The sequence below is a fragment of the Stigmatopora argus genome, chromosome 1, assembly GCF_051989625.1.
Source record: "Stigmatopora argus isolate UIUO_Sarg chromosome 1, RoL_Sarg_1.0, whole genome shotgun sequence".
Taxonomy (NCBI): Eukaryota; Metazoa; Chordata; class Actinopteri; order Syngnathiformes; family Syngnathidae; genus Stigmatopora; species Stigmatopora argus.
In genome coordinates this window covers 6,381,725-6,408,824 of record NC_135387.1, presented here as the reverse complement: position 1 = coordinate 6,408,824, position 27,100 = coordinate 6,381,725, and the positions used below count along the sequence as shown (strand labels likewise).

The window sequence follows — 27,100 nt, the reverse complement described above, 5'->3', positions numbered from 1 at the left end:
GGCCAGAAGCGGGAGACACCCTAAATTGGTGGGCAGCCAATCGCAGGGCACAAGGAGACAAACAACCATTCACGCTCACACTCATACCTAGGGACAATTTAGAGTGTCCAATCAGCCTACCATGCATGTTTTTGGAATGTGGGAGGAAACCAGAGTACCCGGAGGAAACCCACGCAGGCCCGGGGAGAACATGCAAACTCTACACAGGTGGACTGTCCTGGATTTGAACCCAGGTCCACCACTGTGATGCCGACACACTAACTACTCATTCACCGGGCCGACATTTCTTTAATTGGTATTCACAATAAAAGCACATTTACACAGTAAATAGTTTTACACACTTGCAAAACAGGTATGCCAACGAGCGTGCTTACAGTTTTGAGACTTTTCACCATTGAATTGAATGAGAAAGAGTATCAAAACATTTGACCATGGGTGTATTGAATACATCCATGAATTGGTAGAGTGACATCATTTCTGACTCTGCTTCACTGTGAATTTCAATTTAAGAAACATTTTAACTGCTCAACAATTACCAACCGATGGCAATGCTTTACAAATTAGTTTCCCCCGATATTGAACTACATATCATTCATCACCTGGGCAAAAATGGCTGCATTTTAATAAAATTGATCCATGCTCTTCTGATTATTATTAAACAATTGACAAAGGTAGAATTAAACATTTTTCGCTGAGGAAGAGTATATTCATTCATCTGATAAGAATGATGCCTGAAGTTTATCATATTTTATGTTTTACTGTCTAGTAGGCAAATGTGAGTGTGGCCCAATAAACAGACGTGTGTATACCCCGCATTGTGGTTGCAATGAAAATGATTGCACACCCTTACTGTAAAAGTCATGATTCACAGTAGTTTTTAATGAACCAACATAAAAAATATCAAAAAGTTGTTGTTAGGCAGTTTGTATCCATCAAGTTACCCATATTTATTATAATATTTGACAATTGGGGTTGAACAGTATTGTATTTATCCTGAAGCCACTGTATAGATCCTTGACTTCTTCTATGCATCTTGCTGTGCTCATACGTCAGAGGAGTTTTGCTATTTTTGTCAATATTATTTCCTGGGAAAAGCCACATCAGTCCCCAAAAAATTATTGTGTGTTAGATCTGGTAATGTAACTTCTACAAAGTCCACATGGATGATGTCACTGACCGCTTGGCTCACAAGCCCAGCAGCAAACATCTGTCTGTAATTAATGCACTACAACACACACATACAACACACATACATACACACACACAAGAACAAACGCACTAAAACAGAGGTTTTAGTATTCACCGTATTTTCTCGCATATAAGCCGTATTTGTAACAAAAAAGATGATTGAATCAAGGGTGCAGCTTATATGCGCACAAGACTTACAGCATTGCTATAGTAGATGTCGGCAAACTAATATTTGCTATTTGTTGGTTATTTTCTGTTTTGCAGTAAGAAAACAACAATTACTGGATGAATTCATAACTTCCTTATGATATTGACCATAACAATGTGTTTTTCTTTCATACAGCATCTCAGAAATACCACGTGCGGTGATTTTTCTCAAGATTTTCCCTTTAAAGTAACACATTTGTACTCCCTATTAAAACCATGAATATGGAGGAGAAAACTGTGAATTGGGGGGCGTCATATACGCGAGAAATTGTAAAATTCAATGATTTTAAGGCAATTTTAATGGTGTGGCTTATATGCAGGGTGCTTATATGCGAGAAAATACAACAAGAAGTTTTCATGGTGCTTTTTCTTCAATGGATTATTCCCTCCATCCTACATCTGGTCGTCTCTGTGCTCTATCTCCTTTCTCTTGAAATGATGTCTTCCCACCTTTGAGGAAACTTAAGCAGAACATTCTTGCCTTTTGACCAAATACTCAGCTGGGGGTCAAAGGGTCTCATGTTAAACACACACACACAGACACACACACACAGACACACAGGAACACACACACACAGACACACACAGACACACAGACACACACACACACACACACAGACACACACACAGACACACACACACTCACACACGAACACACACACACACACACTCACACACACACACACACTCACACACACACACACTCACACACACTCACACACACACTCACACACACACACACTCACACACACACACACTCACACACACTCACACACACACACTCACACACACACACACTCACACACACTCACACACACACACACACTCACACACACACACTCACACACACTCACACACGCTCACACACACACACACACACTCACACACACACACTCACACACGCTCACACACACACACACACACACTCACACACACACACGCGCACACACACACACACACACACACACACACTCACACACACACTCACACACACACACACACACACGCACACACGCGCGCACACACACACACACACACACACACACACACACTGTACACACTTACGGGATGCGTGTGCCGTACGAAGCGATGACATCACAACATTGAGCTCCTTGAGGCGCGGCCCTCGACGTCACCAGTGAAAGAAGAGGCGCGGGGCTGAGGACAAGTCGGAGTAGTTGGTCAAACCCCCTCAACACCTCTGATGCTTCCAGTCCAGTCCAACAATTAAACCACTAGAACTCCTAAACAGAATCCGGCAGCTAAAAAGAGCGGAGGGACTACGTTTTTTCCTCCTGTTTTCCACTCTCTACTTTTAACAGTCCAAAATACATCCTGCTGGCAATCGGCGTGGGAGAGCGAACCCACCCAGGACAGCGGAGTCAGACAGCCTCACCTCCAAAGAGAAGACGTAAGTTTCTTCTTCTTCTTCGTTTTTTTATTTTTTAAAGATCTTCGGCGAAGGTGGATAGTCCGATTGAAATTCGGAGTGAGTCGGCGCAAGTGCGTATGTGACGCTATCACATGACAACATGCAGCACCCTTCAAATATAAAATAAGATAACCACCCTATTCACAGGCACATGCACGTGAACTATTATTTTTGCACTTTGCGGAGACAGCGAACGCGCAAATTTTGATTTGCCTCTGATTCTATGTGAGCAAGGCTCATTTATGGGGTCCCACCTCATCTCATTTTCTGAACCGCTTTATCCTCACTAGGGTCGCGGGGGGGTGCTGGAGCCTATCCCAGCTGACTTCGGGCCAGAGGCAGGCGACACCCTGAATCGGTGGCCAGCCGATCGCAGGGCATAAGGAGACAAACAACCATTCACGCTCACATTCACACCTAGTGGCAATTTAGAGTGTCCAATCAACCAACCATGCATGTATTTGGAATGTGGGAGAAAACCGGAGTACCTGGAGAAAACCCACGCAGGCCCGAGGAGAACATGCTGGGGTCCCACCAAATAAGGTAATCCATGGACGTGATTTTTTCCTCTGTCCTTCTTCTTGACTAGTGATGAGTTGAGGCATCACGCACGTACTTAATTTATATGCTGGTTTATATATTTTTTTTCTGCCAGTTATGTGTTGAGTCAATTGATGACAGCACTTGATTTATTTGATCTTTTGTGTTCTGTTTAGTGATGGGAGACAAGTAAACCAGCATGTTATGACACATTAAATGTCAAGTGAGGTGATCTGTAGTTCATCTTAAACCAGGGTGTTTTAAATAAATAAATATTTCTGAACCTCACAAGGGTCACAGGGGGTGCTGGTGCCTATCCCAGATGACTTTCGGGCACGAGGCGGGGGACAACACCCTGAATGGGTGGCCAGTCGATCGCAGGGTACGAGGAGACAGACAACTATTTACGCCCACACTCATACATAGGGGCAATTTTAGACTGTCCAACCAGGTTACCATGCATGTCTCTACCATGCAGGCCCAGGGAGAACATGCAAACTCCACACAGGTGAACCATCCTCAATTTGAACCCAGCACCCCAGAACTGTGACGATGACACGCTAACCACTGCCGCTGGGCCGCCCGCACTAAGGAAATAAATTTAAATAAATGGTTTTTACTCAACTGTTTTTCTATCGTCTAGACAAAATACAATGTACAACTACTTGGTTTGGATTGGATAACTTTATTCATCCCGTATTCGGGAAATTTCATTGTCACGGTAGCAAGAGGGTGAGAATGCAGATACAGGAAAGGAATTTTAGACATAAATAGATAGGTAATAAGTAAGTTAATAAATAAATAAATGCATGAATAAATATATAAATAAGCATTTGGTTATATATATATATATATATATATATATATATATATATATATATATATATATATATATATATATATATATATTATATATATAGCCTTTTTTGAATGTGTGGAAATTTTTCTTTTTGGACAGATGCAAGTACCCCTTTTACACCACTCCCCTAACCGAACACATGCATGCACACATAGATCCAGAAACACCGACATGGCCTAAAAAGTTGAAAGAGTGTGTGGTAGTTTGAATCAGCAATGATCTGTTACAAAATATAAAATGTGGTTCCACTATAGTTTTAAAAACATAGTCATAATTGATATTGGTTCAGAATTTGTGTTCGTCAGTAGTGTTTTAATGTATCCCGTTTGAATTCATTGCTGCATTATTAACATTGGTTTTATGGACAACAAATAATGTTTTTTCTGACTATAAGTCTCACCTGAGTAAAAGTCAAACTAGCCAGAAAATGCACAATGAAAGGATATATATATATATATATATATATATATATATATATATATATATATATATATATATATATATATATATATATATATATATGTATATATATATATAGCACTGGAGAATAAATGCCATTGTTGGGGGGCAGTTTTTTATTTATTTATAAGAAAATAAGAACAAATCTTATATGAAAGCAATAGTAAAACACGGAAAACCAGACAAACAGGCACCTGCTAAACTAACATATTAACAGTTTTTTTTTTGATAACTATAGCCTAAAAATCACAAAATAACAAGCTGTTGGTGTCAGAAAGAGAAAATAAAACATATAGTTCACAGGCTCAGCCAAACTATGAAAAATCTAGATTATTTGTCACTTAAATGCTGCTTGGTTGGATGGACTAATTCATGTATGGATTGATTGATGTCTTCAAACTTTAGCAAAACAAATTTTGTGTTGGTTTTACCAACTTTATCAGTACAGATTCTAAAACGGACCTTATCTTTTTTCATTAGAATTTTCTACTATAGGACTCCAAAAATCTCAAAAATAAGGAAAATACTGTGCATAACATATGTCCATTCGTCAATTTTCAACACTGGTGCTGGGACCTATTCCAGCTTACCTAAGGCAAAAGGCAGACTATATTTTGAACTGGTCACCAGTCAGTTGTAGGCACAAACAGCCATAGTGCCACTGAGTGGTAATTGATCCCATGTCTTCTGTGCCAAAGTCAGGCGAACGGACCACTATACGATCAGTGACGCCTATTATAGTTTTACAAAGGGTTGTATGCAAGTAGCAAAAAAAAAAACCCAAAAACGGAACGCATTTTTGGAATCCGCATACAAATCTAACTTCACAGATTTTTTTTTCAAATCGTTTTTCAGTATAAAAATGATCCATATAGACAAACTTTTGAATTCAAAATGAAAAATGAGAAGTATCATTTAATAAAGGTATCATGCAGACATAAAATGATGATTCAGTTTTACATGAGTTTTTGACACACTTATGCAGGGTGCTGGTAAGAGACAGCCCTCATTATTTTTGCTCGGCTTTGTGGTTGACTGGGTGTGGTGGACACCAGTGACGACAAGCTGTTGGCATGGCCAGCAAACACTGAAATGCATCACAGAGGAAGCATGTTAGAACCAAGGTGAAGTATGTATTTCACCAAAAGACTAGTTTAATATATTAAGAACCACTCTACACTTTGTCCTTGAACAACAAACTTTTTTAATCCAAGTCCAGATTTAAAGCCTTAACTTCTCAAAGTGGCAAAGTTGTCTCTTTCAAAGGCTCATATTAAATATGTAATATTATAATAGTCTATGTAATATCAACCAAATAGTTCCTACATGGGCGGGCCGGCGGATGAGTGGTTAGCGCGTCAGCGCGTCGGCATCACAGTGGTGGACCTGGGTTCAAATCCAGGACAGTCTACCTGTGTAGAGTTTGCATGTTCTCCCCGGGCCTGCGTGGGTTTCCTCCGGGTACTCTGGTTTCCTCCCACATTCCAAAAACATGCATGGTAGGCTGATTGGACACTCTAAATTGGCCCTAGGTATGAGTGTGACCGTGAATGGTTGTTTGTCTTCTTGTGTCGTGCGATTGGCTGGCCACCAATTCAGGGTGTCTTCCGCTTCTGGCCCGAAGGCAGCTGGGATAGTCTCCAGCACCCTCCGCAACCCTAGTGAGGATGAAGCGGATCCGAAAATGAGATGAGATAGTTCTAAAGCAAAAGGGACTTGAGCAACGATGACAGGCACAAATGTTTAAAAATTCAGTCAGATACTGGATTAATTGGTAAGGGCCCCACCAGAATACATTGATTATGTAATGTTTTGGTAGTTATTGCATTTTCTTTTTCAGATTATTGATTCAATGAACACAATATAGCACTGGATAGTGCGTCTCATTATGCTCATTATTCTCACAAGGGTTTTGAGGGGTGCTGGAGACTATCCCAGCCAACTATGGGCACCAGGCAGGGGACTCCCTGAATTAGTGGCCAGGTAATCGGGGGACACAGAGACGGACAACTAGTGTGTCTAATTAGCCAATGCAAAGTCTTTGGCAATGCATTTTTTCTTAATACTGAGAAGAAAGTAGTAAAAAAACAAACATTTAATTTAGGATGTTTAGACTATTATCAGCCACCCGATGGTGCAGCGGTTCTTTTGCCTGATCAGCAGTGTTGAAAATGAATGAATAAACTCTTATTAAATAAAATAAAATGTAAAATTATGATAAATGCTGCCTGGTGGTGTAGTGGTTCACTTGTCTGACTTTTGGTCCGGGCAGGCACGTGCTCGATTCCCGCTGGTGGCAGTGGGATTGTGAGTGCGAATGGTCGTCTCCCTGTGTGCCCTACGGCTGACTGGCGACCAATCTAGGATGTAGTCTGCCTTTCCCTGAATTCATCTGGGATAGGCTCCAGCAACTCCTGCAACCCTTGCGAGGATGCGCCGTATGGAATATGAATGAATGATAGATGTCAGTGTTCATACATACATACATATATCATTTGCTTGACCGACTGATGACCAGTTCAAAGTTCCCCTTTCAGTAGAAGTCATCGGGCATAGAGAATTGCGTGCACTGCCACAATGTGTCGCTAGAGGGAGGCAAATTACAGGTTCAAAGTACCAGTGACGTCTTCTCGGTCATTAGAGATGAAAAATAAATAAATAAAGAACTTTCAAATATAAATGAAAGAGGCAGGCAGGGAGAGAGAGACATTATCATGACAGGGGGGTGAGCAATAGAGACCCTTTTTGGGGTGTTATTAAGTATGGGTTACTGCAAGGTTTCTGTAGGATTGTTAAAGGGTGTTTAAGGGGGGGGGGGCATTCCTCAGATTCTCCATTGACCAGACGGCACACACAGAGAGACAAAAGCAATGGCAAAGCATTCCTCATAGCTGCAGGCCACACCGAGTCTGCTGGCACTGAGCTCCTTATTTAGTCAAAGACGCTTCAGTTGTATCTTTTCCTGTCTTTAGAGTCACTGCTGCCTTGTTTCTCGGAAAGGAATCCAATGACTTGTGCAACTGAAATTTGTGATGCAAGTGGCTTATCCCCATAACCGTATGACGAGGGTTATTTGGAAATAACACAATCAATCACTCACCATCGCCCTGTACCCACAGAAAACATGCTGACCTTGCGCAAAATTATGTCACTGCTTAACAATGTACAAAGCAATGTACGTATTTACTTTTTTTTATTTTGGTGATGGCCTCATGCAGTAATTCCCAACTAATGTGCTGTCAAACATGCAGAGAAACGGCTGTATTTAATGGCATACTTGTTAAATTAAGCATTTGAAAGAGGATTTTAAATATTGTGAATGTCAAGGATCCAATTATTTGTTACATAGGACAGCACGATAGGTTTGAAGGTTAACTTCAAATAGTATGAATAAAAACTTAAAAGCGTTACATTTCCTGGAGAGACAACCGATTTGAAATGAAGTGTGTCCATGTGCCTGGTAGCTCGAGTGGTTAGCATGTCGGCCTCACAGCTCTGGGGTCCTGGGTTCAAATCCAAGTCATGTCCGTCTATGTGGAGTTTGCATATTCTCCCCAGGCCTGCGTGGGTTTCCTCCAGGTACTCCAGTTTCCACACTGTGATCCCACACACAATAAAGGTTCTGGCCTGCAGTTGTACAAGGATATGTGTGACTGGATACCAGATCAGTTACTGGTTCAGTGGTACATTTGCCTGAATGCACTGCAGTCAGAGCCAATTCGGTGCCCAATAAGTGACATTGTGAATGTGTATTCTAGATTTAGTCTGTCTTTCGACACCGAACAATGGATGAACAGTTCAGAATTTAGTCTGCCATTTGACAAAATCAGCTGTTTAGCCTTGAACACCTGGTGACTCTGAGATAAGCAGCGTAGAAAATCAATAAAAACTGAAAGAAGTAGTTTTTTGAAAACATGCAAACTACACAGGGAAGTTCAGAAATTTGGAATTGTCAGACAAACTAGAAATCTTTTGTGATGAAAAAATACTGAAATATCTCATGATCCCATGTGGTCGGTCATATTGGCAGTCACCTTTACGATTTCATTGCAAACGTTACTAACTGGAAATAATTAACATTGTTTGGATAACTAAAATTGAAATTTTTTGAAGTGACCATGTGTACTTATTTAGAAAAATAGAGAAGACTATAGACCAGCAATCATCTGTGCAGTAGGCCATGGTGACAAATTGCACTTGATGGGAGATCCGCATCAGAACCAAATTTTACTAGATTGGACTAGAGTATTCCCATCATAACTGAATCTTCTTCCTTTTTGTTTTTGAGGGATTTCGGAATTAAAAGAGTACAGTCGTACCTCTACTTACGAAATTAATTGGTTCTAGAACTTTTTTCGTAACTTGAAAATTTCGTAAGTAGAGCAGTACTTTATATGTAAATTCTCTAATTTGTTCCCCGGTCCTCACACAAGTGCCAACTAAACCCTTTAAAATTGGTCAAAGTGTCCCAATTTTGTATTAAAGATGTGAAAAACACACAAAATGAGAGAAAATTATAAGAAAATGATTTATGAATGTCTTAAAATGAATAACAGGCATGAAATAGTTCCCTCCGCAGCCGTTATAATGTGGGACGTAATACCCGGTTTGTCCGCCAGATAGCGACAAGAGCCCGTTCTGCCAGGGCCGAAAGCCATTCACTTTGTAGTACATTTTAGACTTTAACGTGTGCCCTATGTGTATGTGTGTAAAAATATGTGCCACATTGCATTTGTAGGGTTTTTAATTGCTGAAGGTGGACAGGTATGTGAGAGAGAATCTTGAAACATGGATAGTGGTTGTTGTGAGACAGCCAAAGAGAGCCTACTAGAGGGTAGTGAGGTTCTAAAGTGAGAATCAATGCATCCGTGACAATATTTTCATAATAAAAAATAACGGATAAGGAAATGCATTTACTATTTGGATGTAACTTGGATCTTTTTCATATGTCGAGTCACTCATTTGCGCAGTTCAGAGATCGAGAGTTTGATACCAGGTCCGGACCTTCCTGTGTGGAGTTTGCATGTTCTCTTGGGGCTTGCGTGGGTTTTCTCCAGGTACTCAGGTTTCCTTCCACATCCCCAAAAACATGCAGGGTAGGCTGGTTGAACACTCTAAATTGCCCTTAGGTATGAGTGAGCGTGAACGGTTGTCCGTCTCCCTGGGCCCTCTGATTGGCTGGTCACCGATTCAGGCCAGCCTGGTGCCTGTACTTAGTGGGATAGGCTCCAGCAACCCCTGCAATCTCAGTGAGCGGAAGTGGATCAGAAAATGAATGAACAAGGAGGTGGATAGAGGGCGTGTTTTTCTAGGAATCTGATGCTTAGATAAGCTTGTTAGAGGAACATAATTACACGAATATACACTGCAAACATATAGTTTAAAAGATCGACATTGCTTTGTTTAATTTTGACATTGTTTCTAGAAGGTGGGGTTAAGTTTACCTGAGGTCTAAAGTATCATACAGAAAATGTAAATAGTACACAATGCTGAAAAGTAGATTTCGCAGCATATCATTTGTTTTCTGAACAAGTTCCCCGCTGACTTTGTGAGAAGAGCGAGGGAGAAATGCAAGGGTTAAAAAAAAGGGCAGTAATGGTCGCCTGAGGCGTCTTTATTTTCGCCGGTGCACTTTCGCCACCCCCTAAAAACGAACTTAACTCCGGCTCGTTTTCACTTCAAGGCAATGTTTTTTTTTTTTTTTTAATTCTAAAAAGCTTTCTCAAATTCTCAATGTTCCGTCTTGATTTGTTTCTGTCAAACAGCCGAGGCCGAGTGGCAGTGAAGGAAAAGTTGAAGAGACTCCACCCACAATCAAGGCAGCGAACCGAGAGACAGCCGACGCTATAAAAATGAGTGGTTCCCACCCCCGGATCCACCAGAGCGCCGCGCCCGCTCCCAACGCTCTCTCCACGGACAAGGACGCAGAAATGCCTGCCACGGAGAAAGACCTAGCCGAAGACGCCCCGTGGAAGAAAATCCAGCAGAACACGTTCACCCGCTGGTGTAACGAGCATCTGAAATTCGTCAAGAAGCGAATTGGCAACTTGCAGACGGATCTCGGCGATGGCCTGCGGCTCATCGGGCTACTGGAGGTCCTCTCCGGGAAAAAGATGTTACGAAAGTACAACCAGCGGCCCACCTTCCGCCAAATGCAGCTGGAGAACGTGTCCGTGGCCCTGGAGTTCTTGGACAAGGAGAACATCAAGTTGGTGTCCATAGGTGAGTGACTTTTACGACGAGTGCAATGAATGAATCCTCCCGTCTTCGTGTAGCTTGTTTTTTTTTTAAACTTTGTTCTGCTAAAACAATATCATCTAAATAAATCGCCGGTCATATCAATAAAATGTGATTTTTATATATGTATATATTTTTACACATTGCTTTTTAAACGCACCACTAATCACTCTTCACCAGGTGCAATGATTGTCTTTCAATTATCCCCGAATGTTAAAGACATGACAAAATACAGCTCTAATAAAAAAAATAGGTGTAGAGGAACTATAGAAAAATATAAATCAAAAAAAATAAATATTTTTAAAAAAAAAAATGGAAAAATTAGATTGGGCCACAAGCAAGGATTAACATTCATCAGTGTTGAGTGAAAAAGCAGGCGGTTCCCCCGTCTGCCTGCATGTACAGTGGTACCTCTACATACGAGCTTAATTCGTTCCAGGACGCACTCTTAACAGAACAAACAAACAAATTTAAATTACCTTGGATTAATATATACAGACACACTCAAACATTCGTTTAATGTAACTTTACACAACTGAATTCTAATTTTGTTTTACATTTTTATACCTTCTGGCTGGGTTAGCTGTTTGCCACGCCTCCACCCTCACGTTCGCTATCGATGGGCTGTCTGCTGTTGTATTCCCTTCAAAATATTCCGAAAATGATGCACACAAATGTCCTCACAATAGGATAACGCACGGCCACTTGCCAACGAGAAGTAATCTTGAATTAACGATCGCTCCGCTAACGGGAGCTAATAGGCTAAAATGCAACAGCTCAGCCTACCCACGTATTGATTGTGGGTACTGGGTAGTGAAGTTTTATTCTCAGAAAGGGTGCCATTGAGTACTAAAAGGAGAAGTTCCAAAATAGCACCTGAAAATACACCTAAAACTACTCCGATTGGGGCAGCAGTTCTTTTTTTTCTTTTAAACATTTTGTTTCAAAAGTCCTGCCAGTGAATCATGTCGTTCTGTTTATCCATGGTTTCAGCAATCATTTTCAAACCGGTTGAAGAAATGAAAATAACACCTTTTCCTGTTGCAGGTTCTTTGAGTTGCTTTTGCTACTGCTCTCAATGTATTCAGGTGGAAGTAATTGTGTATTGGACACTACACCTGTGTCCACAGGCAAAAAAGTTTAAAGCATTTCAATCATTTTTCGGGGGATGAGAATTTTAACAAAAATTAAGCATTTGCTTGTATCCATGCCAAATTTCAGAAGGAATCCACAGATTTACTGACAAAATTGACGCAGTTAGATTTAGTTGGGTGGAACTCTGTACTCTACATTTCTTGCAATCCAATTTTGAGAAGCCATAGATCAAGCTAACAATTTTACTGAACTCATTTTTGCCATAGTAGCAATATATAGCAAATTCATTTTAATTGTGGATTCGCCTTATAGAAAAATGAATGAATTGGATGGCTGTTGTTGGATTATGTTTCAATGGTATTTGTGTTGACAGACGCCCAATTCAATTGGGTTGTAAGGATAGTCCGCCATTGTCTGAATCAGTGCCAGTCCATCAGAGATTGAAGGTCTATCGTTGCCAATGGCAGCCAATGAATTAACCATGGAAACCTGTTGGTCAGAGTAACGCTCGTTGTCTGTTGTTAATGAGCGACACTTAAAAAGTTAATTGTTAAATGCAGCTACATACATTTTCTAGCATGCAGATGATTACAGAAGCATTAGTGTGCACTGTCCAAACAAAGGTGTATTTTTTTATTTTTTTGCCCATTGTGATCCATTACCAAGATGTGCCAAAATTGTGTTTTTATTAGTCTTCTCAGGTGGTACTGACTCAAAAATGGCCCTTTTTACAAGATGCTCTGCTACCATTTGTTAGTTTCTAAAAGAAATTGTCTCACCCAGCAGATATGTATGTTCAATTTATTGCTGTCAAAAAGCTCAATGGTAGCTCATGCTACTACTGGATTGGATGGATGTGACAAATCCGATACTCCAAAAATGAGCCATATCAGGTGCAGATACCAATAGAATATCGGATTGGTAAATCACCAGTCTGATACAGTTCCGCTCTGTTTCTACTAATGACAGTACAGTAATCCCTTGAATATCGCGGTTAATGTAGACCAGACATGGCCGTGATAATAGAAAAATCACGGAGGGCCATCCCTATTATAACTACTTTTTTTTGTAGTGCCGAGTCCTAGTAGCAAGAGTGGGTTCTGCTTACGAGTGTCAGTGTGGATTTTCACATTTTTCTGACCTTTAAAAAAAACTTTTTAAAAATTAATAGCAAAAAAAATTGCTAAATGTGAATTTGGGATAATTGATATTGATATAATATTAAATATTGATCGTTTTATCACTGTACAAACTTGTTAACTTGAGTTATTGATTAAACAAAGAATAAGTTTTCCATTACGGAGGGCAACAGAAAGCAGTATATTTTTAGTAGTTATAACTCCAAGGATTTGGACAATGAGTTCAACAAGTTCTCTCAATGTTTCACCAATTCTTTTAAAAAGCTTTCAATTTTAATTGCATCTCTATGGTCGGGCAAAAACGGTGACCTCATCGCCCAACCTTCTGATGTCAGTGGCATGACTGCACTTGTTGATCTCTCAAATATCCTGTCCACAAAACATTTATGTTGGAAGGAAAAAAAGTTGATGATTTAAGTAATAAAGGTGACAATTCTCGGTGAATGTGTGGCACTAGTTTTCAGAGGCACATGTACTGGACAATCATCATTATGCCAACCTAGTGTCCATGTGTGTATGAATGTATTTATATATGTACAATTTTATATTAGATACTTCGAAATGGGTCATTTACCAGTCTTCATGGGTGTGGTACCTTATCCAGCTTCTCCTTTTTTTACTTCTATAATCAAGATGAGAGTAGCCTGCTTTTCTCCTACTTCCTTCTTTCATTGCAGAAAATGGATACACCCACCAAGCCACCCTCACCACAATTTAGCACAAACTGCCATCTTTAACTCTTGAGGTTTTTTTGTTTTTTTTTATTACCACTGTCCTAGCTTTATCGATGGTGCATTTTTTTTTTTGCAAGAATTGTTTGCGGCGTCAGAATGTTATCATGTAACATTCTGATGAGCCACTTATCCCAAGCCACAAATAAAAGCGTCCAAGTAAATGAGGAAGCATCATTATAAAACTAGACATTTGAATTTTTGTTGGTGTTAAAAGATGGTCTTCTAATCCAACAATCAGTTAAGAATTCTATAAGTTGTGTGAAAGTGCTGTTGATTCCTGTGAATACAACCTAGTGTCACACCACTCACATTTCATACAATTTATTAAAAATACAGTTACTGTATTTTCTCGCACATAAAGCGCCTACGCGTATAATCCGTACCCTTAAAATTGCTGGAATATTTTTGTAAAGGGAACATATCAAATTATTTAATTTTGAAAATGAAAATTAATGACTGAAATTGCAATTTTCTTACCAGAAGTTAAAGATTGTGGCAGCCATATTGGTTCTAATGTCAAAATATCTCTTTCGATTCGGTTCATATTACTGCAATAGTTGTCACTTTCGGACAAGAAATAAAATAAAAAAAATGGGGGAATTTTGTTTTAATTTGTAATCACAAATGTACAATCAATTCCTTTGTGTTCCTAAAGATGTTGCCTGCACGTAGATGAATTCAAAGAGGAAGAAAAGTGAGCAGTAAAACCAGGAAGTGTGTCCCTAGCGGACAGTGTTCACCAAGTCTCTGGGTGCAATAATAGCATGAGATACACATTACGCAGGTATCAAGGCTGATTTTTTTAATGATCGACCGCAAAACTTTTGATCAACCTTAATAACTATGGGGATTTGCTGACATGGCAAATACTACCAACACAGCTATCAAGGCAACTCTCGTCTGGCCAGTCAGAGCACGTTTAACTACGGTAAGATGGTGTGCCCTGAGCAAGCAGTGGCAGGCACAAGTGAGTTTTTTTCACGTTTTATGCAAGATGTTTTTTTTTCTTGAATTTCATTCCTAGACGTCAAAATAAATTTTGGTTAGCGTTTTATCTGTTCAGCTTTTCTCGTTTGAAATAAATGACCGTATTGGCTGCATGGTCTTGCGTTATGGCGTTTCGTCTAACTCACCTTTGCAGTCTTGTGCAGTTCAAGTCTAATTTATGCGCGTATGAGCCGTACCCTGGATTCAGTCTTTTTTGTGGGACAAATCGGGCTTGTATGCGAGAAAATACGGTGTATGAAAATATAATAATCAAATATGTCCTGATGGATTAATTTAACATCAATACGCAGTTGCAACCAAGAAACATTCATCTTTTCAAATATTGTCTCAAATTCAAAATGTTGAAAAAGTTCCTGCAATGTCATTTAAATTACAATTTAAAAAAACAGAACCATGTATTTATTGGGTGAAGGCATTTTATCATATTCCAAATGGAATTATATGGTTACAAATGTATGCCATTGATCTTTTGTAGTGCATAATTTATAGTTTGAATATCTGCATGCGCAGCTCCTCAGTGGCAAGGCCCCTGGGGTGGATGAGATCTGCCTGGAGTTTCTGGATGTTGTGGGGTTTTCTTGGTTGACATGCCTCTTGTACATTGCGTGGACATCGGGGACTGTGCCTCTGGGGTGGTGTTCCCCCTTTATTTTGGGAGTTTGCCCAACCAATCTGCATGTGCTTTGTGGCCTTGGAGAAGGCGTTGGGGAGCTTTGTGGGTGGGGGGTACTCCAGGAGTATGAGGTTCCGGAATCCCTCGTACGTGGGTCCGGTCCTTCTATGACAGTCTCGTTTGCGTAGCCGGCAGTAAGGCAGATTTGTTTCCAGTGGGGGCTGCCCCATGTCACAGCTGGAGTACAGCCACTGCTTCTCCGGATCGAGAGGAGGCAGATGAGTTGGCTCAGGCATCTAATAAGAATGCCCCCTGGTGAAGTGTTCTGGGCATGTCCCACAGAGTAGGCCACAGGGCAACCTAGGATGCGCTGGAGAGACTGTCTCCCGGCTGGCCTGGGAACACCTTTGGGATCCTCCTGGAAAACCTGGATGAAGTGGTTAGGGAGAAGGAAGTCTGGCCTTTCCTGGGAGGGAAGCCTGGCCTATCCTGCAGAAGGTGCTGCCCCCGTGACCCGACCCCGGAGAAGCAGAAGATCTGTATACGCACGTCTTTCACCAGATTCTAATTGAAGAACTTTTTCGAGACTGACTAACCTCGCAACATCTTTTCATGTTAGGAAAAAGAAGAATCAATCAAAAGGGACTTCCCCTGCCTCAAAGAGACTTCCTATGACATTTTACATTTAGAATGCATTTTAAAACTAAATTCAGAATTAAGGATAGTGCTCGCATTTCAGTGGCATATCAAATGCGTCCTTTTAGTTTGACCTACCATTGATTGACTTGGTATATGTGATACACATGCACACACTCTGGTACTTGGTATGCTCTGTCCTGAAGCCCAAACCTGGGAGGAACTGCATGGTGAAGAAATCAAGTTTGCGTATGCCGGCTTTGTCATCAAAAATATGTTTGAATAAGGTTAATCATTCTCACGTGGTATCATTCTGCTTATGTAGGGTACTTTATTAGTTAAACTGTAATTGGATTGGATAACTTTATTCATGGGCTATGTTCTCTCTTTTGAGGTTCTCTGGAAATGTTTTGTCTGCATGATACTTTAATATACTTAAAAACAAATGGTTATATTTCTCCCAAATTATAATTGGTATGAGTTAGCCTGCAAGTTGCATGCAGTGTTTACTCCACTGTGGTTTTACTTGGTAACTGGTTGTTCTCTTGTCTACTGCCACAGGCTGAGCTGGCAGGTTGAGACACATGGACGTGTGGCAACAGCCTCACTATTTTGTAATACTAAAATGGAAACGAGGAAAGTCTTCGCATTTGGACAGTGAAAGTCCTTGACATCTGAAGTGCTTGGGTGCAACCAGATCTGGACAAATAGGATGTGGTGATGAATTCAAACTATTATTAAACAAATTACATGGGGTTTACAGTATTACAAATAAAATACTAAGTGAATAACTCATTGGCTAATCGCACATCTAATCTCTAATGGATTAATAGTATAATTGGTAAATGGCAGAGAATGAAAAGTAATTGGTTATTAGTCCTTTTGCAGTGGCAAGTTATACGATTGAATGCTAATCTATAAAACCATACGTAGTGCATGCATACAGATTTCAGTCACATTTTCTTGCACAATCAAAATCATAGTATTAAGTGGGATCATTAATTTTATGACTCAGAACTATCCTGTTTGTTAAAATTCTTTTAAGAATTTTCCAGAATTAAAATTCATCACTTTTCTTTGGACTTTATTCCTTCAATGTTGATACAATTTCAATTTCTTCTATTTTTAATGTGTGACTATTAGTATATATAAATACGTGTATTTATTTCATACTTGAGGACAATGAAACTAAGCTCTGGCCTTCTTGTGTGGAGTTGGGATAATTTCTTTAGTGGTTTTAAAGGGTTTCATTTATTAGCTTGCTCTCTTCAATGTTCTTTTACAACGTGCCAAAATGAATGAACTCACCTGTGATAGGTTAATTGAAGACTTTTCCCATCCATAGGTGTGAATCAAGTGTCATTTGTAGGCACGTGCATATGGGTTCCAACTCTACCATGACTCTTGATAAATTTGTTGTATAAATAGGCATAAGGGAGACAGGAATGCATAGACAAGTTTAGCTATTCTGTCTCAAATGAATCACTTCCTGCTCGCGCTTTATCATTGGCATAGCTTCCTGTCTGCATTTGGGTAAGAAGGGGGCTGTGAACATTCAATAGAATGTGCATTCTCATTCCATTCCGTGCCATTCAGTGTATTGCATCAGAGCTGGACACATGCCCTTACGCCCCATTCCTCAAACAGCAAGATAATTGACGCCACAGTTTTGGATCCACAAAAGTGTGTTTTCCTATTGGAATTATGTATATTATACCTATCAAAGTGGGAGATTGTGACAATACAATGCTGGAAATATATATATATTTGAGTTTGTCAATTACTAAAATGCAAACTTGTGTGCTTGTTCAGTGTTACCAGATGCTTCCATGAAAAACCACCTGATTGAAACCATATGGCATTCATTAAAGCCCCTCGTCCATCATTTTATATACGCGTTAGTCATCCCTCCTATTGGTCGTCTCCCCTTGCAGCCTCCTCTTAGCGAAAATCTCCCACCCATGCCCTTTACCAAAGCCTTTTTCACAATACTGTCCTTTCACTTGAAGAGGGAGCATATCTCAGTTTGTGCAAGATTAAACAAACAAAAATCCTACACAGCACTTTCTCTACCTTTTCTTAAGGTCTTCCAAGCCTCCCTGTCTCACTTCCCTAATCTTACCAAACCCCTCCTCCTTCCTCTGTAACTAGAGCCTTTGGAATGGGAGGGCCGCCAAGATCCAGTTGCTTCTGCCCTTTTAAGGCTAAAAAAACGGGGGAATGTTTTACAGTCAGAGTGAGGAGAAGTAGAAGTGGGAGGGTGGTTGACTGAGTGGAAATGGCAGAAAGGAACATCAGGAAGTGTAGTAGCTCAACTGCAGCTTTTGTTAAGGGTAGGTGGTAGGCGGGCGGTTGTATGAGAAGGGGAATGACCTGAGAGAGTAGGTCATTGTGAGAAGCTGCAAAATGGTTGTTGTAAAGAAAATACTAATTGGAATACTATCAATGAAACTTTGTAACTCTTGCCATATTAAACAGTCAAGTCCCAAAGCAAAGCTCGTTCTGCTATTGTTGATATTTTTGGTGCTCTCGAGACAGTTCCAACATTCATGTCATCAGTGAACATGGTATGCCATTGTCCTCAACTGGAAATCTTGAAGTCAGCCAACATGGTTGGCACGTTTCTTAATTATTTTTACACTCGAGGTTGTCCTTGATTGACATGCATCGCTGGGTGTGGGCCATTGGAGTTGGGTTTCAAAATGTGTAGATTGGGTATTAATATTGGGATGAGTCCCATATCAAAATTACCTTATTTGATGGCAAATTTTTTGGAGGTAGTTTTTCAATAACTTGTAAGAGAAGAACGAACATAGTAGCATGGTTGGTCCTTTGCCCACCATATAGACTTTTAGTTCTAATGCTCATCACGTTTCTTACAAATCATTTGGGGTAACAGGAGTTTGAACAGTAGTATACAAATATATTTCAAAATGGATTAAAAAAAGATTAGATGAGCTTTTTGTATTTCATGTCACGACAAACTATTCACAAACGTTTTTGGCAAGTTTTGAACTTGAACTGCTAATCATTGCCAACTGGAAATGCTTGGGGGGTTTGCGCTGATATTTTACAACAGTCCTGACATACCCAGCTGTTTCCGGACTTGCTGATAACCAAGTGTGAGCGAATGAATATACCACTGACAAAAACCCTTAATTGGTTTAGAAAGAGAGGGATCTTAAAGATATAGTAAGTCTCCATCTTATTTAGCATCTGAAAATAAGTGGTGTTTAAAAGGGTAGACCGGTGTCGTTTCTTACTACAAAACCTTGTTGTTTTAACAGAATAGAATGTAGCTTGATACTGTAAATATTGAGTTGCCTGGAAAAGACACTGCTTAAATAGCACCATGCGTTTATCGGAAACCTTTTCACCATTCATGATGTCTTGGGTACAATCATGCTCATGCCATCATGGATGCTTGCTTTTAGGTATTTCAACTTTGTACTGATAAAATGATAATAGTTGTTTCCACTTTGGCCCAGGGGACAATGTCCTTGATCAAATGGGTGTGTTGAGCATTCCTCAATTTTACCACGTTTGCTCTTCCCAGCTGTTTCAGCGTGGGTTGCAGCATCAAATTCAAAAATATAAGAATGTTTAGCAAAACAATGGTCATCATTGTGTTGATGTTTGTAATGGATTGCATTTTTTGTAGGTCACACAGGATTTGCTAATTCAAAGTTCAAACTAAATAGAAGTTTGGATCATTATTTGCATAGGAATTTAAATCACCTACAACAAAGTACCCGTCTGGATTTTTAAGGAATTTGACACGGATGCCTCCTAAATATTATGCATCAAACTGAAAATATGTCTCGAACTTTACATCTTGCTTGTGGTGTTCTTTCCTCATTTGCTCTACCACTCCCTCTGGATCTTTCCTTACGCTGAGCATCATAACCAATCGCTCAGGTCAGAGGTTGCGGCGATGTCATTGCTTTAACGCTCAAGAGGGTGGTGATGGGTGCATGCACACAGCATATAGTTGAGTCATGGGAGTTTTTTGATTGCGTGGCGGGGGCAGTCTCTCAAACAGAAACGCACATGAACACATGCACTAAGGGGTATGAATCAGCAGAGGGGGATTGTGTAGCAGTCTGTCCGTATATGGGCTCTGTCTGAACTGGTGGTGTCTGTCGGGAATGCCAGCACATTCCTCGCAAGTTTGGTGGCAAGAGAGGCATTTATCAAAGAATAAATCAGATTATTAAAGTGAGCAGCAATGTTTCCAAAGCCAGCAGGAAGGAGTTCGAATGGTTACTACCTGGTGCATTAAATCATTCACTCATTTAAACACTGTATAGAAGAATGCCCTTTTTACCTGTTATTTTTTAGCTTACTATTAATTCAGTATTTTAAACTTGTAATTTGTTTTTATTTTTATAAAAGGACCATTAAAAAAATCTACAAACCCGCAGACATCGTGTAAATTGCTGGCAAAAATACAGATGTGAAAGTATCTTATTTTCAAGCACAATTGTTCCAATTCTTTACTGGAATAATGTCCCCTGCAAGTTTAATTTATAGATTCAGAGAACCCTCTCTTTGAGATAAAACAAGTTTTTTACATTCAAAATGAAAACCAAATGGACCATGCTTGGTAATTCACACATTAAACAACTCGATGAAAATTTGCTATAAAAATATCCCCTGTGCTTTGCAGATCTATTTGAAGATGTTAATGGGTTTAGTTTTGGGGAAATGTTTAGCTCATCCATCACTTTTACCCTTAGCTTCTTAAGAAATGCATAGGCCAGCTCGCTGGGTCTTGTTTTTAAATTCCATTACTGCCTGGAGCCAGGTCTTTGAAGGGATGGGGTTTATTTTCCACTTCAGTATTGCATAGTACAAATTTCTTGCATTGTTTTCTCAGTGAAATATCGTCCACCTGTGCTGGCAGCCTCTATCAGACCATGACATTTCCACTAGCATGCTCGATTGGACGCCTTACCTGGTTGGCACAAAATATCTTTCACTGTAAATAATTCCAAAATATCAGACCACTGGACATGGTTTCTATAGTCTGTTCTCATTTAAATATTCCATGATTTTTTTTTACATTTTCGGCTTCCTCCCACAGCCCCAAAAATATGCATGGAAAGGTGATTTACCACTGAAAATTGTCCATGGGTATTGGTGTGTGCAAATGGTTCTTGGTCTCCTTGTGCCATGAAATTGGCTGGCAACCGATTCAGGGTCTATCGTCCCATAATTGGCTGGGATAGGCTCCAGCACCTCCTGTGGCCCTTTTGAGGATAGGATTCAATCTGTTTTAACATTGTCTACATTTCTGGTTAAATTCACATTGAGTATTGAATTTTGTTCTTCAATTTTGCAAAAGTTAAGCCTTTGTAGTGGTTCAACTTCTGTTATGTTGGCCTTTCTGGTAACTCTGTTGTCGTAGGTGATAAAGGTGGGACACACCCATTCTTTTGCCTCTAATGCTCTTACTGCTTGTTGTGGCGTGTGATGCAGTTAAATATACAAGGCAACTTGAAGTTATGTTTATCTTCAACATTTTTCAGTAAGACTATTTTCTACTCTCACATATTGCGCTTCCAGTCCTTTCTGTCGTCACCTCTTTTGTAGCACCACAGAATAATTTGACTTTGGGTTCCTATGGTAATCCACACATTCAGAGTTCCCATGGTGAGGGGTTACTAAAGTGGGCTTTTTTCTGGTTTGACTGCTCCAAATCACTATTTTTCCATTAGGAATCTTAATTCTTGTGTCACAGCTCACTTACAGATTGCCAAATATTCGAAGATGAAAAATAAATCAGTCACTTCAGAACTTTAAACTATTACTGTTATTTTTGGTAGAACAGACCAGTGTTTCCCAACCACTGCGCCACGGCACACTGGTGTGCTGTGAGCAATGGTCAGTTGTGCCGTAAGAATTTACAAGGGTTCATATATTGTAATATTCCGAGAGAAAAAATCTTAACGTTATGAGATTAAATTTAAATTACTATGAGGTTAAGATTGAAATAGGACGAACATTACATCATGGATTGTACCATTACAAGATTCAAAATGTCAAATGTTGAAATTTAAGTTTTGTTGCTTTTTATGTAACGTGAACCGGAGGTTCTTTTGCCGACATTAAGTCTGTCCCCACAAAACTTATCTTTGCATAATGTTGGGAGATTGAAGTAATATTAGGAGTCCAAAAAGTCGTAATGTTACGAAATTCAAGTTCTCTTGTTTTTATGTTACGTGACAAGGAAGTTGTTTGGCTTCAAGGACATCAACTTTAAAAAAAAAAAAGTCTGCGTGAGCACACCATTGCTTTTCACACCATATTAGGAGATTTTGGTAGTAAAAGTTATTAAATTATGGGTCAAAATGTTACAATATGTGCACTGGAAATTGTTTGGGATCGCTAGACATCAACTTTTGGTGACATTAAGTTGGTGTAAACATTTAGGAAATTTTTTGAATAGTTTTTGGGGTTTATATAATCCTGTTGATAAACTTTGATGAGAATGACTTTATATTGTTAATATAGGCGATATAGTTTTAAATTAGATTTTCAGCAGGTGGTGGGCCTTGATATTTTTTTCAATGCAAAGAGTGTACTGCAGTTCAAAAAAGGTTGGGAAACGCTGGACTAGGCCAAGGTTACTTTCCTTTGTCTTCCTCAAAGATTGTCCTTATTTTTTAGATTATTTTCCTGACTAGCCCATCTTCAGCGTGTACATGCATGCCTGCTGACCTGCGATTTAATCTTGAGTTTCTAGGCTAGGTCCACCCCATTTTCCCCCCCTTTCTCCTGACCCCTGTCTGCACACATGCCAAATGTTTAGTACAAATGTATTAGTTCAATATTTTTCATAATTTTATAATCTGGGGGATGATTTACAATGTCATTCGGTTTGTTGTTCACATTTGAGATGTTCCTCTGTTATTCGTAGATTGATCAAAATTTAATTTGGTAGATATATCGTAGGGTTATATGCGGCTATCTTTTGACACTTTATTTGTTGTTTTTATGAGGTGCAACTGTAGTAACTAGGGATGAACCAATCTGTTAATTGGGTGCTGATGATTTACACTCAAATTCAAACTGTCTGTCGTGTAATGAAGATGACGTGATTTATGGGAAGTTCTGGTATTCATGCAGAATTCCTTCAGGCATTATTCCGCTGACAACATTACAGCCAATTCAGAACAAAAGATTGTACCATTGCATCAAGAAATGTACAATTTCAATTAGTCCGTTTCCCATCCCGACAGAGTTGGAACATGAATACGTAACTGTCTTTTGTTGTTGTTGTTGCCTCTAGATTCCAAAGCCATCGTTGATGGGAATCTCAAGCTCATCCTGGGTCTGATCTGGACCTTGATCCTGCACTACTCTATCTCCATGCCGGTGTGGGATGAAGAAGAGGAGGCAGATGACGGCAGACAAAAGACCCCCAAGCAAAGGTTATTGGGATGGATACAGAACAAACTGCCTGAACTTCCAATCACCAACTTCAACCGGGACTGGCAGACTGGCCGGGCTCTAGGAGCCCTGGTCGACAGCTGTGCTCCAGGTGCTAAATGGGTGTATACTTGAGTTTATAAGCAAAAGGGGGGGCTGAATATCGGAAGAAGTGACGTGAAACATTGGGCATAGTCCTAGGTTTAGCCAAGGAAAATGTTTGAATTAAAGCAGGGGTGTAAAACATTCGGCCCGGAGGCTGGAAATGGCCCACTAGGGGGTCGGATCTGGCCCGCGGTGTTGTTCTGCCTGAGGGCACTTTGCAGTTCATTCAGTATGTATGAATGTACACACACAATTAAATGCTTTCATATATTTCGACAAGGGTGCCGCAAAACTAGATTTTTTTTTTAGTTGTTTGATCAAGTGTTTGCACTACTATCCGCAATCACATGCGTTCTTTCGCCCACTGCTGTCAAGACACCGCCTTCCATGGCAGCCAATGAATTAATATGGAGCTTTAAAACTCACTGAAATCAAAATGGAAATGCCCAAAAATCTGCAGAAACCAACAAAAAAACAAGCGTCCTGGAAAGTCCCGCAAAATCAATTGGAAATGATCCACAATTTAACGAAAGTGACAGGACATTCCCTAAAATGGAAGTGAACAAAAAGTGACAAAGAATTAATTAATTGCCTGCTATTGACAATGATGTCCCAATCACTTAAACTGGCCATTGACACTAATCTTTCAGTGCCTTTTGATAAACGTTCCTTTATTCACCCCACCCAGTGAAAATAGATTGGACGTTGAGCACCGTCAATGGTGGCAATTTGGTTAACTTTCTGAGCCATAAATAAAATGTCCAGCCCAGAAGAGATCTGGCATTAATTTGGCCTGCGAATCAAACTGACACCCCAGAGTTAATGGCTTTAATAATAAAAGAAAAAAAATTAAAAAGGCCTTGGTGTAAAGGGAGATGATTCTGTTATCAGTAGTGTGTGAGGGAGGTGAGGAGCCTAGTGAAATGAACATTTTAATGATCATATTTGAATGTTCTGAATATTTGGCACACTACTTTGCAATGTTTTTTTTAAATAACTCCCTGCAGAAAGATTTCTAAATAACATCCATAAAATTGCTTCACATCGGGAAATGCATTACTTGTGGCCTAATGTAACCGTTTTTCGCTCAAATGCAGTTTTTTTTTTTTATGTACTGTTTGTCTGATCACCTTTTGCCGTTCCCCGCAGGTCTATGTCCTGACTGGGACCAGTGGGATAAGACTAAACCTGTGGACAATGCCCGTGAGGCCATGCAACAAGCTGATGACTGGCTTGGTATACCACAGGTAGTTAATTATACATCTACAACTCAAAGGGTTTCTGAAATGCAACAAGTACTGTTCATGAAAACAGCTGTGTGACAAAGAAGGTGCTTTTCTCAATAAATCCATTGAAGTTATCTACTTCTGTTGTGATGCCATATTAATGAATTGGAATAGCTTGGGAACAAATGTTTTGATGCGATTTGTTTTTCTTGAGTGAGAGCTTCTCTGCACATTAACAGATTCTGTGCACAAATTGAGTTTGTGTACTTAATTTAACAGAGTTGGGGATTATGCAACACAGGTGCTTCCTTTTGTGAAGTGAAATGTTTATTACAGGAATGGGCTTGTTGTAACTTGATAGACAAACTTGTGATTGTTCGAGGGATAGGTAGCTATCAGTGCTGTAGTCTTTTCAGTACGTTTTAATATTTTCAGAGTGGCAGTTTAATTTTCTCGAATAGGCAAAAATAAGTGTGAAATCTGTTTTCACATCTTTTGTAATCTAAGAAATGAAAGTGCTAAGGTTGGACCTGCGTGTTACCTGATTTGAAAGTTGGTTTCATTTTTCTTTTATTTTCCGTGTTAGCTGCGTTGTGGACTGAATCAGTGTATTGCCCATCAATGACGTCTGGTAATGAAGTACTTAAAAATCATCTCGCTTACGTTTATTGGACACTGGATTTACTGTGTTCGCCATAGTGCACCCAACTTGACAGTTATTCCAGTCCTCGCAACATTCAAATCAGCTGATATTTTTTATATATGGTGGGTAGTTTCTTTACTACGCCGAGAGCCAAATTACATGGCAAAACAATGTTTTTGTTTTTGACTCAATGTTTCACACTCAACATTCACACAGTAAGTGTGACTAGATTGAGCTACAATTCTAACTGGACTTCGTGACAAATATTTGTGACTTTAATTCTATTTTGCTTATGTGGTTCTGTCCCACGTGAAGCAGGTATATTATCTAAACTTAATCTGAACAATATCATTCTATCCACATTCTGATGGATCCTTTACTCGGGGCTTCGTTAACCAAACCTTTTGGTGCAATTTTAAAATTCATAATTGTCATTCTGGTGACTGGCACAGAGTTGTCAGCTGGCACAGCATTGCGTGCTCACACTTTGAGTGTGTGGTTGCTGCTGTTTCCGCCCACCGCTATCATACTTCCGAGAAGAGCCTTTTGTCTCAGTCTTTGGTGGACCATTGCAGAAAAACAAAGGGCATGTGTTTCCATTGGTGGATTATGGCTTTGCGTGTTTGTAGGTTGCATGTAGCTTCTGCAAATTAGTTTTTCTTTTAGCTATGCAGCTGTAGCCTACATTCCTTTCATAAAAAATAAAATGACTACCACCCTTGTTACCTCATGTTAATAAAATCTTGTCTTCCTCTCCTAGGTCATAACACCTGAGGAAATTGTTGACCCCAATGTGGATGAGCATTCTGTCATGACTTACCTGTCCCAGTTCCCAAAGGGGAAACTTAAACCTGGTGCACCACTTCGACCCAAACTCAATCCCAAGAAAGCACGTGCTTATGGGCCAGGTAAATACACACAGATTCTTGGCCCCCCAAAACACATATAATTTAAAAAAATGCTAATTTAAACCATTCCTACTTTCGGCAGGCATTGAGCCGCTTGGCAATGTTGTGATGAAAAAGGCCGTGTTCACTGTGGAGACCATCAGTGCAGGAATGGGAGAAGTACTCGTTTATGTCGAGGACCCTGCTGGACACAGAGAGGAGGTTATAGATGCCTGTTGCTATTACTCACACGCTGTCACTGAGTGCTGCATTTATTGATTTTTTTTAAACCAATCAATTGTATGTCCAGGCCAAGGTGACAGCCAACAACGACAAGAATCGTACCTACTCAGTCTTCTACATCCCAAAAGTCACAGGCATGCACAAGGTAAGCAAAGTCTGTGTGTTTGTGTGGTTGATGTGATCAGGATTATTGGAATACATTTAGCAGCCATAAAAAAATTGAACTGCGAATTCTATTGAGCTCAACTCCAAATGCTTTTAGTATACAGTAAAAAAAAAAAAAAAGGTGTTGGCCTCAGTTTAAATCATTACGAAGTTAACTTTACAACATACTGTTAGACTTGGACATTTAATGTTTATAAAGCCTGAAAATGTTGTTTGAGCTGGAGGTGTTCTTTGTTCTGATAAATATTTT

General features: G+C 39.8%; 1 protein-coding gene across 4 annotated transcripts in view; it reads left to right on the top strand.

Annotated features, from left to right (window-relative positions):
• The first annotated feature begins 2,599 nt into the window (after nucleotides 1-2,599).
• Nucleotides 2,600-27,100, top strand: part of flna (filamin A, alpha (actin binding protein 280)) — a 46,715-nt gene continuing 22,214 nt past the window's right edge. For all 4 annotated transcript variants that reach the window (XM_077614477.1, XM_077614312.1, XM_077614398.1 and 1 more), the window contains exons 1-7: nucleotides 2,600-2,806; nucleotides 10,451-10,907; nucleotides 23,442-23,693; nucleotides 24,836-24,933; nucleotides 26,316-26,463; nucleotides 26,546-26,664; nucleotides 26,753-26,830. In XM_077614477.1, coding sequence (XP_077470603.1) covers nucleotides 10,538-10,907; nucleotides 23,442-23,693; nucleotides 24,836-24,933; nucleotides 26,316-26,463; nucleotides 26,546-26,664; nucleotides 26,753-26,830 — 1,065 coding nt within the window. In that variant the 5' untranslated portion in view covers nucleotides 2,600-2,806; nucleotides 10,451-10,537. The remainder of the gene's footprint in view (nucleotides 2,807-10,450; nucleotides 10,908-23,441; nucleotides 23,694-24,835; nucleotides 24,934-26,315; nucleotides 26,464-26,545; nucleotides 26,665-26,752; nucleotides 26,831-27,100) is intronic.